General features: G+C 40.6%; 1 protein-coding gene across 5 annotated transcripts in view; it reads left to right on the top strand.

Annotated features, from left to right (window-relative positions):
- The window catches only part of NAV3 (neuron navigator 3), a 410,369-nt gene that overhangs the window by 210,962 nt on the left and 183,441 nt on the right, over window positions 1-15,966 (top strand). For all 5 annotated transcript variants that reach the window (XM_086471515.1, XM_086471510.1, XM_086471485.1 and 2 more), the window contains exons 2-3: window positions 14,801-14,918; window positions 15,621-15,673. In XM_086471515.1, coding sequence (XP_086327641.1) covers window positions 14,801-14,918; window positions 15,621-15,673 — 171 coding nt within the window. The remainder of the gene's footprint in view (window positions 1-14,800; window positions 14,919-15,620; window positions 15,674-15,966) is intronic.

The raw sequence follows: 15,966 nt of genomic DNA, 5'->3' as shown, positions 1-15,966 counted from the left end.
TCCCTCTGTGAGGGGCATGTAGGCAGGTTTGAAGAGGGCCAGGACACACTGCATCTGGCATGGCCCTCTAAAAACTCCATGGTCACAGTGACAGGAGGCCAGAAGCCTGCACCTTCCAGCCAGGGATACAGAACAGCCTGTATAACAAATGCTTTCAAGGAACATCGAAAACTTAGGCAATGGAAAAAAGAAAAATGTTTGTTGCTTTAAGCCTTTGTTCTGCCTCCTGACTTTGAATGAATAAATATATGACGTTTGTTTAGAAGTGTTTGGGTTTCCCTGCAAACTGAGATTCTGACAGCTTTCCACAAAAAAAGCTTGCTTGTGCCAAATTCAAATGTCCAGTCAGTTGAATAAACGGCATAAAAAACTGGGCAAGGCCTAACTAGTCTGAAGTGTTTGCACTGCGTGTTCCCATGAAGGGCACCAAGAGGGGTGTGCACACAGCAGAGGACTTGCACAACCCTGCAAGTTGTGCTCCAACATCATACCTTCTTTAATTTTCATAGCGTCTCTGCCCATGGGTTTGCTATTCATTCAGTTGTTAGATTCTTCATGAACTCTGCTTATATAATATGTATTCAGGGATTGGAATGTATATAGGTAAAACAGTTACATGATAACCATACCTTCTACCCATGGATTTAAGAAATTTTCTCAAGTCTTGGCTTTCTTCTTGAGTCTAGGTTTTCACAGCACAGGATGAAAAATCCACTCAAATGCGAAGTGGAGGTTGGGTGGGGTTTTTTTGGGGGTTTTTTGGTGTGTTTTTTTTTTTTTTAAATGTTTTACCTAATAATATCTATCTTCAAGGAAATCATCCCCCTGATCTGGAAGATGGGGATGGAGGGCAGAATAAACCCCTTGTAGTTCAGGAGGAAGCAGTTAATGATCTGCTTTGCTACCTGGACATCCACAAGTCTATGGGGCCGGATGGGATCCACTCGAGAGTACTGAGGGAGCTGGCGGAGGAGCTGGCCAAACCACTCTCCATCATTTATTAAAAGTCCTGGTCAACAGGAGAGGTCCCAGACAACTGGAGGCTTGTCAGTGTGACACCCATCTACAAGAAGGGCCAGAAGGAAGAGCCAGGGAACTACAGGCCCATCAGCCTGACCTCAGTACCAGGGAAGATTATGGAGCGGTTCATCTTGAGGGCGCTCACATGGCATCTGCAGGACAACTGGGGACTCAGGCCCAGCCAGCATGCGTTCATGAAGGGCAGGTCCTGCTTAACCAATCTGATCTCCTTCTGTGACCACATGACCCACTTCATCGATGAGGGGCAGGCTGTGGATGTCATCTACCTGGACTTCAGTAAAGCCTTTGACACTGTCTCCCACAGCATTCTCCTAAGAAAGCTGGCAGCTCATGGCCTAGACAGGTGCACACCAAGCTGGGTTAAAAACTGGCTGCCTGGCTGAGCACAGAGTGGTGGTGAATGGAGTTCAATCCAGCTGGCGGCCGGTCACAAGCGGTGTCCCCCAGGGCTCAGTGTTGGGACCAATCTTGTTTAACATCTTTATCAATGATCTGGGTGAGGGGATCGAGTGCTCCCTCAGTAAGTTTGCAGATGACACTAAATTGGGTGGGAATGTTGATCTGCTGGAGGACAGGAAGGCTCTGCAGAGGGATCTGGACAGACTGGATCAATGGGACGAGGTCAATTATATGAGGCTTAACAAGACCAGGTGCTGGGTTCTGCACTTGGGTCACAACAACCCCATGCAACGCTGTAGGCTTGGGAATGAGTGTTGTATCACTGAGTATCATTGTGAACATTTTAAATACCATTTTTAAGATGTAATATTTTTTACTGGCTTACAACACAAGACCCTTTATCATCCATATGCTAGAGTATGTATTTTACATTATTTTCAGACATTTTACAGTGTTGCTTGGGGATCCAAATCCTGCAAATTTGTTTGATGGGCACCAAAGTCACCTGCTCTGCACTGTAGTATAACTAACTGGTTATAAGAGAATACTTCTGTGGATTTGAAGCTGAAGAAATATAGTACATTTATCTACATAATATAGGGATACATAATATTTTGGGAGACACTCATTTAAGTCTATCTAGCTGAGTTGGGATTGTTTTACTATAAAACCACACACTAGAGAAGACATTTGTCCGCTTTCATTCTTCTTTAATGTATGGAACATATTTTTCAGTCAAAGAGACACAGTTGAAACTTAAGTAGTTCAGCAGATTCTGTCAGAGCTTGAGACTTAAAAGAGTTTTACTGCTGTGACTCAGGAATAAATATTAGGCAGATAATGCCAATACCATTATAACCTGTAACAAAATAATGACAGTAACATAAAATGAAGCATTGATGTAAGTGTGGGATTTTATTACTGATAGTGAAGTAACACTAACCTGCCCAGGGAAGTTGAGAACAAGGCCATGTGATGCAGTGTTTGAGAAGCTTTTCTGTGGGACTGCGTAACTTGAGAGGTACATTAGTTTGATAAAATTTCAAACTTCACTTTCCTCTCCAGCTTGTAGCTCCCAAATCTATAAATTCTTTTAAAAAAGGAATAAATATGCATTAGGGTTCTGTATGTTTCAGGAAGTTCCTCCAAAGCATTTCTCCTTACATTACCATCAGAAATGAGAGCTATTCAACAAGCCCTACTAAAAAAGGCAATCCTCTATTATCAGAGGCCTTCAAGAACAAGCATAAGAATTTAGGAGAAACTTGGTTTAAGGACTATTCTGTTCCATACTTATTTTTTGCACTAGATAATGTAGTAAATGGTCAGACTTTTAACAAAGGATATCCTTCATACAGTAATTCCTGAAATATGAGACCTTCCCTTGTCCCCCAAAGAATTTATGTTCCTATGACCTACCTCACTTGCATTTTAGGTGCTTATATCCATCATTCTCATCCTCAGAACTCCCACTCAGCAGCTGCCTATTTTGGCAGCACTTGTAGTCTGTCCATAGAAATCCCAGGTTTTTACATTAAGGATCTGTACAGACGTGAAATTTTACTTCTGAGGATGCTCAGAAGCTGCGTTGGCTCAACAGAGTCAAGCGCCTTACCAGCAAGGTTTATTTAAAGGGCAGGTGAAATAAGCACCTGCCTACTGTAACAAAAAGTTAGAGCTGGGCAAAACAACCTCAGTGTTCCAGAGGGAAATATTTATTATTCATTGGCAATAATAATTTCCTGTTTAAAAAAAAAAAAAAAATAAAGAAAGATAGTGTGATTAAATTATTTTTCTTATTATTTTATCAGCGAGTTAGGAGGTTACTGAGAAAGGTCAGAAAAAGCAGTTTTGCTTGTTCTAAAAAAAATAGATTAAATGGAGAGCTGTCAATGGAAGTCCCCAAAGTAATACTCCATATGCCTCTGCACGATTAAAACAGCTGTGTGGGCTCTCCTGGAGTACCCGCCTTCTCAGACAGAGCTGCCTGAGGAGCTAGTCTGCCACTAGTGTCTGAGAAATCAGTGTCTGTAGCGCACCACAGTCTGAGAAAACAACTGAGCATAATGTGGAATGGGACACAAGGTGGTAAGCTACTAGTTTAGGGACTCATTTGAGAGCAGACATGATGCACCTTTTACTAGGATCATTTCTGTTTCTTACTTACATTAGTAGGAAAAAATACAGAAGGGCTCTTGGAAGGAAAGGCTGGATCACAATCTCCTCTGTCCAAAGTGAGCACTGTAATCTCTAGCCAGCAGAGTTATTTGTTTGTGTTTTCAGTGAGTCCCTTTCTTCTTCATCCTCGGCTTCCTGCTCACAGCTTCCCAAATCTTGAATTATTTTCTGCATAGTGGTGTGGCTGCAATGAGAGTATCCCCTTCCTTTACAGAAGCCTTTAGTCCCAGAGGTGATTATGTGGGAGGCAGAAGACATGGATTTAATTAAATTTAAAGGCAGTGGCCCTTTAAAGTGAACTAGTCAATCCCTATCCTTCATTTCTAGTCTGTTATCCAAAAGACAGTGGTATCACTAGAGTTTGTGTTTTTTAAAGGAAGCATAGGACAGTAAGTGAAGAGTTGCAGATGTGGAGAACAGTCCCTGGAGGAAGAGGATGGTGGATGCCCTGTGTGGGGCCAGTCATGAGGACCCAGAGAACAGATCTCAAACACAAACACACGAACTTTTTTGTGTCACAAGAAATATTTTTTTGGCCTTGAAGCAGAAAAAAGAACCAATGTGTCTAGAGGTGGTTATAGGTGGGAAGAAAAACAAAAATGTCAGGTAGTTACTGAACTTCCACTTTCACACAGCTCTCAAGACCTTTCTCTTCTTCAGGTATCAGCCTCTTGCTATTCCAGATATGTAGTAGAGCCTAACAGACAATTTGATTTGCACTGAGTTTTAAGACATTTGTCTGTGCCTGGAATCAGTGATGAAAAGCCCTTCAGTTTGCATCTATGTCCAGGACTAAGAAGTGTTTCTAGCTTTCAGTCCCACATCATCTGGTCAAATTCATGTTGTATTATTGTAATATAACGTTAAGAAGCAAGAAATCTGCATCTTGTTTGTAGAAGGAGAGATACAGATATCATAGTTTGGGTACTAGTTTGAAGCAATAGGGCCCAGTGCTTATGCAAAGGTGTTTGTATGATGAGAGCTATAAACTTTCCCTACCTCAAAGCTTCAATTGAGTTCATATCTGTCAGGGTGGATCCTTACATAGCTAAGCCTTGATTCTCATAAATGGCCTTGAATATAATGGAAGATACTATGTATAAACTTCACATCATTATCCATCTTAATAATTATCCATTATCAAAACTTCCTTTCTTGATCACCAGGTGTGAGTTCACATACCGCTATGTTAGTAGTCAACATAAGAATGTTCTAGTTTGGTATTAAAAACCTCTTTAATTGGAAGTGGTGCATTTATCGGTTGCGATTTATTTTCCTTGTTTCTGGCAGGGGGCATGGGGGGTGCTTGAAGTTGCTATTTTAATACTGAGCTGAGGCATTTTTCTTCATCTTCAGAGATAAATCGTAGGTGGAAAATTTTCAAGTTATGACTCACATATATTTGATGTTACTTTGGGGAGAGGTATAGAAGTGTGTAGCAGAACTCAAAAGGTGGTATACACGTTAGATGATTCCATGGGAGATTGCAGATGAAGGGCAGTCCCCAGGTCACAGGGACCTCCCTTCTTGAGACACTGCCTCTGTCCACATGATGTGCAGCCAGAGGCCTCACTAGAGGTGTTCAGGCAAAACTCCCCTGTTATAATAGAAAGTAAGAGTGTTCAGAACATGTTTAGTAGGAATCTAGAACATTTTTCTTTCCATTGTATGGTCATTGCAGATTTGGTTGTGTTGCAAAAGCTGTGTATGAGACAGGTCTTTTCTTAAGAAATGAGGAAAAATATAATGTTGAATCTTATTTGCAATGAAAAGTATTCTGTTGCCAAAAACTACAATAGAATTATTATCATCTCTTTGTTATTTAAGATTACTGTCTGACAGAACTTACTTTATACTTAAAATTGTTGGGTTTGTTGATTACTAATTTAAGTATTATCATCAGAACGGGCAGAGCTTTATTTTGAGCAGTGCTTTCACTAGTGATCAAAGGGAAATAAGATCTAAACTTGTATTTTTATTGTAGTGACCTATGTCCTTAGTCTTTCAAGTCCTAAAGCACTGTTTTACATTTCTTGAACTGAAGAAGTATGTGTATAGGCTGTCATCAGGCATAGTTTCATTTCCCTAAGATCCAGCTACGTAGCAAAAGGTAAAATGGTTGTCACACATTTACCACCAAGACCTGTTTTAACAGAAATTAATGACAGTAAGAAGAACCCCAGATCACTTATGCTTGAAATCTTTAATATATTTACTTAATATTAGTGTCACATTACCTTTTTTCACCTGACTGGTGTGCTGAATGTGCAACACATTTATTGATATTAAAATTACAGTGTTGGTGAAACAACTTGTAAACATCAAAGCCCAGAGAAAAATTAAGCAGGAGTTAAAGTTTCTTGTTATAAAATATATAAAATATGTAGCTCAGAAAGCAAACAGTTTATTTTGTTTATTTTGATTTGCGAACCCATTCTTCCACATGAGAGGAAACCAGACAATCCAAATCAGTTTCTAAGCCTCAAAAAATACAAGCTAGATGGAGACTTTATATTTCAAGTTAGTTGCAGTCTTATTTGCCACTGTTTTCTTGCAACAAAAGAACAAAAGTATATCTTCTTAATTTTTTTGCATCTTTACATATCAGAAATTTGCCTTCCCACACTTAAAAAGAAGTGCTGGAAAGAGGGTTATTTTGATCCCTGGGCCAAGTTCTTTAATGGCAAATCACAGTGTGGAAAGAATGTCTCAGTCCAAGTCATAAATCCTTAAATGAGCTTTGATGGAAAATCTGGAGTAGTTTCTCAGTGGAATCTCCACAGCTCCATGTGAGGAGCTCTGTTGCTGCTTTGCTGAGGCATGTGCCCACTCCATCCAGGAATGGTCTGGTTGATACCGAGAGTAGCTTATTGCTTGTGAACAAAAAAAGAATCAACAAAGCAAGGATGGTTTTGTTCTGCAAGTTACTTAATGATTTCCAGTCAGGTCTGAGAAGCTTTTTCTCTGTACTTCTGTGTTGTCACGATATTGGTGAGTCACAATGGAAACCTATGCAAATTCTGTTCATTTTTCCCTTTACAGAAAACTTACCTTTGCTTACCTTACTGTGGGCTTGTTTATTAAGGTGAACAGAGGACTAGTCATGAAACCTATCCTGGCTGTGACAAGACATGTATGAGACATAAGATTCATGCAAGCTTAGAGTATAGAAAGTCTCATTCAAGGGAATGGAATGGGACCTCTGGTGCAGAGAGCCATCACTGCTATCCTAGATGCCCAGAAAAGTAGAAATATGGGTTTCTTTTTTACCCTTCCTCCTTTGGACAGACACAGGTGCTCCTTCCCAGATCACCTCTTTTTTCCAAGGGAGATCTCTTTGGCCAGGAACTGTCAGAGATGGCCGCAGATCAAGTTTGGGCAGGCTTGGATGATGTTCAAGTGTGCATGTACACTTGAGCAAGAGGGAGCTTCATATATTTCAGCTCATTTATTTCTGTTGGAGAATGCTGGCACTGTAATTTTGGTCAAATTAGTATCTTTACACATCACCACTTTCAAGACCAAAACATATCCTCCTCTTACATTTGACACTACTGTAGCATCACACCAGCTTACAGAAGCATCTCTGTGTATGTCTCTACCCAGGATGGCCAGCAGCTTTTTCTATCACATCCTCCCTCTTCCCCGTTACTTCTGGGACACACGTATGTCAACATTAGCATGAAGGGTGGCTTTGTAGGGAAAACCAGTTTGGTACTAGGGACCCAGCATCTCCTAAGGTACACATTTTGGTGGTGGAGGGTTGCTTGGATTAGCTCTCGTTTTGTTGCATGGACTGAATGCTGGTCAGTAAATGGGGTGCATTCACTGTGCTCTCGAAGCTCATCTCTCTGTTTCATTTCATGTGAAAAGGATCTCTGACAGAGCACAACAAGCAATAGGAGACTGCCTTTAGAAGCACACTCCTTATCTAAACTGAAATGCTAAAAGACAGATTCACCTTTTGAGTGATGTCTCTAGGTGTAACACCTATGCCCAGTAGGGAATCCGGTTCTTCCTCACTCTGATTTTAAAGTGAGACATTAGTCTTAATCAATGTTTTATGTAGGTCCTGTATTTTATTGTATTTTTTACTAAACAGATGCTGAAATGCACTTTAAAGTTGAAAAATGTATCTAAGAAATAATTCCAAAGTTGCACCAAGTACATGGAGTATTTATAACAGAAAGTCTCAAGGTTGGCTATTTTGGAGGATTACTCTGTGTGCCACTTAAATCTTGTCCTCTGTTAATTCAGGAAGCTCGAGGCCAATATTAATAACTGTGGTCTTGTTGCTCCCTTAACAAGTATCGCTTCCCAGCAGCACAAGTCTGCAGAGAAGCAGCTGTCTGGCTGGGTCCTCTGCAGCTGCAGGATGAATATCTGGCTCCTTCCTGTGGTACTTTACTGCTATTGCACAGAACTGAAGAGTAGCTGCAGTAAGCCAGTAAACAAAACGACATGATTAAGCTGTAAAGCAAATCGGTTTAGTCCTTTTCAAAGGATCACGAGTTATTTCATTCTATAAAGCGTTGGATTTTTAACTGTGCAATATACAAATCACTTAGCAAACCTTACACACAAATACACACACAAATACGGAAAGAGGCTTGTGCTGTTATCTTTCACCCAGCACAGATGTGTCAAAAGTCTTGCTCTGTGCAATTGGTGAAAATTGGGCTCAAACACGTGTATTAAATTAATTCCGAGTTGGGATTTGGGAAGAAATGGGAAGAAAGAGCACAGTAAGTCAGTACAAATGTTACTTGGGTGATTAGATCACAAACTGTAAGTGAAACTTGGAAATATAAAACAGCCCCCTTAAAGCGGGGTAAATCATCTAAAGCTTGCCAGTGATTGTTGAAGAGTATTGTTTCTATTCATTTTCTTAGCTAGGATTAGTGGAGTTTTATTTAATTGTATTTTTATCTGAAAATTACTGAGTAGTGTTGATGGATACATGCTGCTATTTACAAAATAGAATCGTACTGTAGGGATTCTGACATTTTGATTAATTGATATGTATCCCTCTAAATGGTTTCTATTCCTTAACTCATAATTGTTCTCATTTGCTCAGTGGGATTCAGAAACAGGGTTTGTGGGATGTCATTTAATACTTATTTCATTTTGTTAAATTAAATGCATTGGTTTTCATCTTGCCTATAAATTAAGTCATTCTAGTTTCATTTTCTGGCCATATATTTTTAATTGTGCAAATATTTTTCCTTCTCCTGTAATTTGCTTAATCTTACAAAAAGTGCCACCCCCAGACCCCAGCTTTACTTTATAGCAAATGAGTCACAGTGTGTTTTCTATAGCCAGTTAAATCCACACATAAATCAGATGCTTGATCTGTCTCTTATGGCAGTCTAAATGTGAACCATTGTTTTTAAGGTTAGCCCTTTTCCTTGCTAAGTGGAGGACTGAAACGAATAAATTATTCTTTTGCAACCCAGAGAAATAACCTTCAATAAGAAAATGCTTGAAAGGTCAGATCCTGCCTTCCAGTTAATTTTCCTTAGTGTAGGGGCAGTGGGAAGGAGTAAGGCATCTCATTGCAATCTGATTTCTTCACCCTGTTCTAATGCTAGTCAATGTGTTGCCCAGCTTCCCTTTACAAATACAAACAGCTTCAGGGACACTCCAACACGTGTTTTGCTACCCACAATTTATTAGCCAAGAATAGCTACATTGAAATAGAGTTGTGGCCATGCCCTCTCCTCTGGCAAATCCTCTTCATCAGGGACTCTGGGACTGTTGTGTAGGCTCTGCTGGGTATTCAACATCCAGGGTAGGCCACACACTGGAAAACCGCCCAAGAAATAGATATAAAGCCTTTACGGCCCATTTCGTAGCATACTGGAGAACAACAGAAACAAGTCATCAATCTCTTCTTATACAAGCGTGGTTTGAACGAGCGTCTATGGGTGAAAAGCTCTAAGTGCTATCAACTATCAGTTGTCTCCAATGGCAACATTTTAAGCAGAGTATATACATTACACTAGAAAGCCACATAGCCCTTTTCTTAAGTTAACAGTGCCATATTTCCACTTTGTCTGACTGTTAAAATTCTGGTGTTGGGGCTTTTTAATAGTTTCATTTTCCTTTATTCCAAATTTTTTTAAAGAAAGAAAAGAATTGTGAAATGTGTTGGTATAATCCAAACAGAATAAAAGACAAAATCCTGCTGTGCTCAAAAAATATTATTGTATATTGCTGTGAACCATTGCAAGCTAACAACACTTTCTGTAATAGATAACTTTTCCTTCCGTTTCTCCAACTCTTGTTTGCTACAAGATAAAGAGGAAAGAAAAATCTATGGGAAGCTTGCTGTTGCCTACAGATTCCTTCTGGGAAATAGAGTTCTTAAAAAGCCTCTCCACCCCCAAAGGTATTAGGCTGGTATCCTGCACAGAAGAGAGCATGGGAGCGAGCACTGGGGGACAGCATTTCAATTCCTTCATGCTAATGGATGAGGATACAGTTGTCTCCTAAAGAGTATTTTAAAGGGCAAGTGATGAGAACTGAGTACTACATGTTTATTCCCACATATCTAGGAAGGAAACTTTTGCATATAGTGGACAAATATTTAAATATTTTTCAGATATAACTCATCCTCCTAAATGGAATGGAAATCTGTCACAAGGTCCTGGCATAACTCAGTTGGCAGCAACTGTTGTTCTTCCTAAGCGGCAGCATTGGTACATAAGGGAGTGACAGCAACATACTCTTAGTATGGAAAGCTGTCTTCTCGATAGCAACAGGAGACCATTTTCAGATCTGAAACTCTATATTCTGTAGCAAACAAACAAAAATATGCAGAAGGATCCTGATTCTTGGAATACGCTCTTTCCCACCAAGCCTATTTATAAAACTGCCTGATAAAAAAGCATATAGAAGAAATGATTGCAACTCAGAATATCTGGGTTATATTCCCAGCTCTGTTTGCCCTTGGGTGAGCCACGTTAAAAAAAAAACAAAACTGCTGCAAAAGCCTTCATACCTCAGTTTCCCCACATCTATAGAAATGTTAAATAACAGGGATGATCTCATTTGTGTCTGGAAAGCATGTTGAGCTGATTTAGTGGAAGACACTAACGAAGTGTCATGCATTATTACTGCATTAGGCTGACTGTAATTTTGAAATCCATCTGACATTTCCCACTTGGCATTGATTGTGGGTGGTAACATTTCTGTATTAATTTTAAAGATGACACGTTATAGCACTGCCTGATGTATAATTATATGGTGTATGATTAAAGCATTTTCTAAGAAAGGCAGTAACCTGCGCGATCCTCTCTATTTTTCACTTCATTAAACTACTGTGTTACGAAGTGTATTGTTTCATCATGGATCCTGCCAAGCAGCTCTACTGTTCTCCTTTTAGCTACGTGTGAAGTATCGAGGTGAAGCTCATAACTATATTTGGGTATCAGAGTTTATTTCCTCTACTCTCTTGAAGGTTAGCGTGACGAGCAGTTGAGGAATGCTAGGGGAAACCGTCATTAACATGAGCAGGCTGTGCCTGAGCTCAGATTGCCCCGCTGAATCTTGTTTCGTGTTGCAAGCAGTTAAATCACCAGGCGCCGGGACGGGGCTCGGACCACACAAACACAGGATCGGGTCTGTTCCGTTATCGCGTTGCTGAGACTGGTCCTCTGCGTCGCAGATTACAGCGGCTCTCCCATACGTTGTCAGCGGCCGGAGCCTAACGCTGAAGTGGAATAGTCCTTGGTCAGACGTGCCTGTAAAGCAGGGTGGTAGGAGAGGAAGCTTGGAGAGGAAATGAGTAAGTCAGCAGCCCGGCCCAGTGTGTAGCTGTAAGGCAGGGTTACTAGAGCAAGCAGTGGAGCGGGGAGGAAGTGTTGCAACAACTAACCCTCATGTGTGTGTTCTTCTCTGCAGCAGCCTCATCATTGAAAAATCTGCGATAAGAGGATTTTTGGGAAGCATTACCGCACAATTAATGCAAGACAGAATGATCATTGCTAGTTCTGAAAAGAGGGGAGCATGCACAGATCCTCTTTAGAGGTGCTCAGCACCCAACGAAAGGGGAGCACCCATAAAAAGCAGACTGTTGCATGAAGTTACTGATTTTTTATCTTCTGTTCTGCATGACTTTTCTATCCTTTGCAATAGATAAGTGAGTCAATGACAATGCACACTGGATCTTTATGTTTTCCCGAGGAGTTAAAGATAAAATTTCTAAGAGGCGCATAGTTGCATTGATACTTAAAAACTGCGGAGGAGGGATTCTCTATTTCTCATTATATTTGCATCCCAGAATTTAATCTAAAAGGAATATAGTGGCATGTGTACATTCTTATAATTTCATATGTCTGTCTACATGCTTTTCATTTTTTACAACTGACTTCTGAGCAGTTGGGTCCCTGGAAGAATGAGATGAATGAGAAGGGCATCCTATAGAGAAGGGGGGAAACAGAAGCAAGTGGTGGTCCCTACAGAAAGAGAGGAAATGAAATGTGACTTTCCACTGCCGACTGGGTGTTCATTTGCTATATTGTCTCTGACAACAATTCTTCGCCTTTTTAATTTTTTTAGAATACTTCTGAAGTGAAAAAACTCCTCTTTTACCACTGCCTCCTCCCAATATTTTTTTCCTACCATTGCGTGACTATGAAAATACTGACCATCAGTAAAGTTTTAGTACAATGTGAATTAGCAACCTTTGTTTACAAAACACTTGTTTACACAGTGTTTACATTCTTTATGCTTGTCACTTTTAAATTAATGAGAAAAGAAAATTATAAAGGGGATGGATGGGTGGGTGAAGTCCGTTCTTTGAATACCAGACACTTGCAAAGCAGCTGCTAGAATGAAATTTCCCTGGCTGCTTAGTGAGAGGATAGTTCGAATTGTAGTCAAAATTAGGATTGGTACACCAGATTATGTGTGGGTGTGACAAAAAAAAAAAGGAAATGCTTGGTAGTATTTTTATTTGTAATGTGAAACTAACCTAAAATAATATTAGTGGGTATTAAATTCTCTGTGTTCCAGTGGATCAGTATCATTGGAATACAGAAAATAGTTCTGCTTACAGTAATAGCTCAGAGAATATTTCTAAGACCTTACTTTAGAAGAATGCCTGAAGTTGAAATACTAGTAGTCGGGAATACATGATGCTATGGGTGCGGTATGCATCTTTTATCATCATGATTTCATATTGTTCTAAGTATGTGTTCATACATCTTTAGAGACTCCACATTACATATGGTTATAGAGTTGAAGAGACACTTTCTTAGCTACAGTAGGCTTTAAAAAGCATTTTAATGGAGCCATTCATGTCACGTCTGTAACAGTGAAAAAAGGATATCAGTCAATAAAAACACAGGTGACTGAAGCAGGGTTCTGGGTGCAGCAAGGAAATTTAGGGCCCCATCTAGCAGCAGCGTCCTCTGGCTATGCGAGAGCTGAATCCGCTTCCACAGTTTGATTCTTTGGAGTTTTCTAAAGTTCTAAAACTATGGCAAAACAGCTGGTGAACCGTCTGCAGGAATATGGGAAGAAATAGGGTAGACCAAACAAGTAACAGTTCTCTGTCTCTTTTAATGAAGAGGGTGAAAATCTGACAAAGGTACTCAGATAGCGGAGCAGTCCTCAACATGTGAACGTGGACTGAGTGGTGGTACTTTTGCTGGGTAGGAAGTGGATGTTGGTTCTCTGGGTAAGACTCTGGACTGGCCATTGCATCCATTTTCCTGCCCTGGCTCTGCCAGAGATTTCCTTGGTGAACTAAGCAAGTAGTTAATGGCTTTGGCCTCTGTTTTTCTGTTCACAGAATGGGATTCTGACCCCTTCCTCCCAGGGGTCTGTGAGGTTAAATAAAAGGATGTTTATAAAGTGAGCTCATATTGGTTTTATGCAAGAGGTGCAGTTTCAACATTTTCAAACAATAATCTCAGCAGAGAAGGAACCTTAGATATTATCTTTACTTACAGAGTGATGCTGTTGAACATATATGCTTTTTCTCAGTGGTGACATCCCACAGTAGTGGGAGGTTCTGTACAAATCCTTTTTTCTGGGGTGGGGAGAGAGGCCATGGACACCTCACAAAAGGAAGCCAGCGCTGGCTGCCAAGGGCCACTGATACCCTCCAGCTGTGACAGCCCCGTGCCAAGCTCTGCTAATCCAAGCTGCCTCTGCATGCTGGGACACCCCGGGGTGGTGTGAGCACCTCTTGGGGTGCACACTTCCTTCGGTATATGGGTGAAGGTGTCTTCCTTTTATTTCACCCTAAATGAACTTGGTTCCCCTTGTGTGCGTGCTGTAGGTGTCACCAAATGCTCTCTCTGTGCACATATATGCCTTATGAAATGCTGACTACCTCCCTCTTCACCTCCACCCCCTCTTATTTTGACGGATGTAGATCAGCTGGTCCTTTTCAACCTTTTGGTGATAAGTGCCATTTTTATGCAGCCTTTTGCTAAGTATTTGGTGCTGCTCAGTCTCACCCTTCCCCCCCTCCTCTTTTGGCGGAGAAAGGACACAGCATATTTCCAGAATATATACTCTAATTCAAGCGAGGAGACTACTGTACATCTGGTGCTCTCAGTCTCCTCTATGCACATTACGGCATGCTGAACTGTAGGCGAGGGGACAAACAACCTGTCCCTGTGTGGTGGGACATGGTGATTACTGCAGAAAGTGTCGCAGAGTCCACACCAGGTGCAGGATCACCAGTGACAACCCGATGAACTCTTACCAAAACACAGGCACACGTCTCTGCTATCACTTTCTCTTAGGCAGCCCCAGAGGGTGGAAGTTGGTGGCGGGGTGTGCTTAGAGGTAGAAACACGGTGGGAGGTGGAATTGTGGTAGATGTGACTGATTTACGACAGGAGTTTCCTTTACAGTCATAAGGGGAATTTTGCTTGGTCACAGCAAGTTTGAACCCTCATGAAACAGCCTGAATCATTTGAAGTTAAAATAAAACAGGGAATGGCAGGGGGAGGGGCATGTCTGTTTAAAAAAAAAAAAAAAAAAAGCGGGGGGGGGAGCAAAAAACACAACGTTAAAATTGTTTCCTTTGGTGCTGACTTCTTAAATGGGAATGTGATCCAGAATAGTTCTGGTGTGCAAGCCAACATTTGTTTTAAGAATTTTTATTGTCTTCTTTTCTCTCTTCCCCCTTTCCCCCTTGCCCTGCTCCTCTGCTCTGCAGATTTACACTGACTGGGCTAACCACTACCTAGCAAAATCTGGCCACAAGCGGTTGATCAAGGATTTGCAACAGGACATTGCAGATGGAGTTCTGCTAGCAGAAATCATCCAGATCATCGGTAAGACCAGGGCTGAGAGAAGCACTGCAAGCTGACTCCTTGCATGGGGGAATATATAATTCAAGTTGAATGTATTTAACAATAAGATGAACCCTGAATAATGCAGTTTGACTGGGTCCATATGTCTCTGATATTTGTGTGGTTCATCCTTGTCTTAATTAAAAAATATGTTTATGTGAGCATGTTTGGAAGTGGCTGTTTAACCATACTTTAAATGGCCAGAACTGTATCTTACACACTTTGAATTGTCAGAAATGAATGCTCCATTAAACCATATGTCTCCCATGTGTGCATTTTGTTAGTTGGAGAGGCTCATACTTTCTGGGATGCCTTGAAACTGTATCCTGACCCTGCAAAGACAATTGTGGAAGATTTCATGTCAGCAGTTATTTTGCAGGGGCTGAAGAATTAGCAGCGACCTCCTTCGCACTTCCCCCTTTGCATGATTTGGCATGTGGAAGCAACTGCTGCTAACAAGAGTGTTGTTACTGTACGACTGAGCTTTACTTAGAAAGGAGCTCTGTGTCAACAAAACCCCGTGCACTTTATTGCTCTGTCTTTTCTGCTCTTCTTTTGGATTTTTTTTTTTTTTTTTGATTTTTAGGTCTTTTTTTTTTTTTTTTTTTTTTTGGTCAGGGTGTGGAAAGAAAGGTTTTTATCTCATTGTTTACTTCTGCTTTTATCCTCAATGTTTTTGTCTAGCAAATGAAAAGGTTGAAGATATCAATGGCTGTCCCCGGAGCCAATCTCAAATGGTAAGAATAAAATATACTTTTAGTCTGTGTTGGCAGCTCTGCACTTTCCTAAAACGCTTTTTAATAATGATTTATTTAGACTGTGAGTGTTCTGTCCCACATTTACCATAAAGTCCTGGTTCTCATATAGTGTTCCTGGTACCTTTTTTTTCCACGTGTGCTTAGTGTTTGTTATTTCAGTTTTGTGCTCAATAACTTTGGGTCTTGAGGTAACCCAGCAGCAAAACTTCATCACTGTTCTTCTGATAATCCAGATAATTTCATTTAACTTCATTCTTAAGGGCAGTAAATCC

The sequence above is a fragment of the Leptosomus discolor genome, chromosome 1, assembly GCF_034619465.1.
Source record: "Leptosomus discolor isolate bLepDis1 chromosome 1, bLepDis1.hap2, whole genome shotgun sequence".
Classification (NCBI taxonomy): Eukaryota; Metazoa; Chordata; class Aves; order Leptosomiformes; family Leptosomidae; genus Leptosomus; species Leptosomus discolor.
The sequence above is the reverse complement of the archived record's forward strand: the minus strand, read 5'-3'. Positions and strand labels throughout refer to the sequence as shown.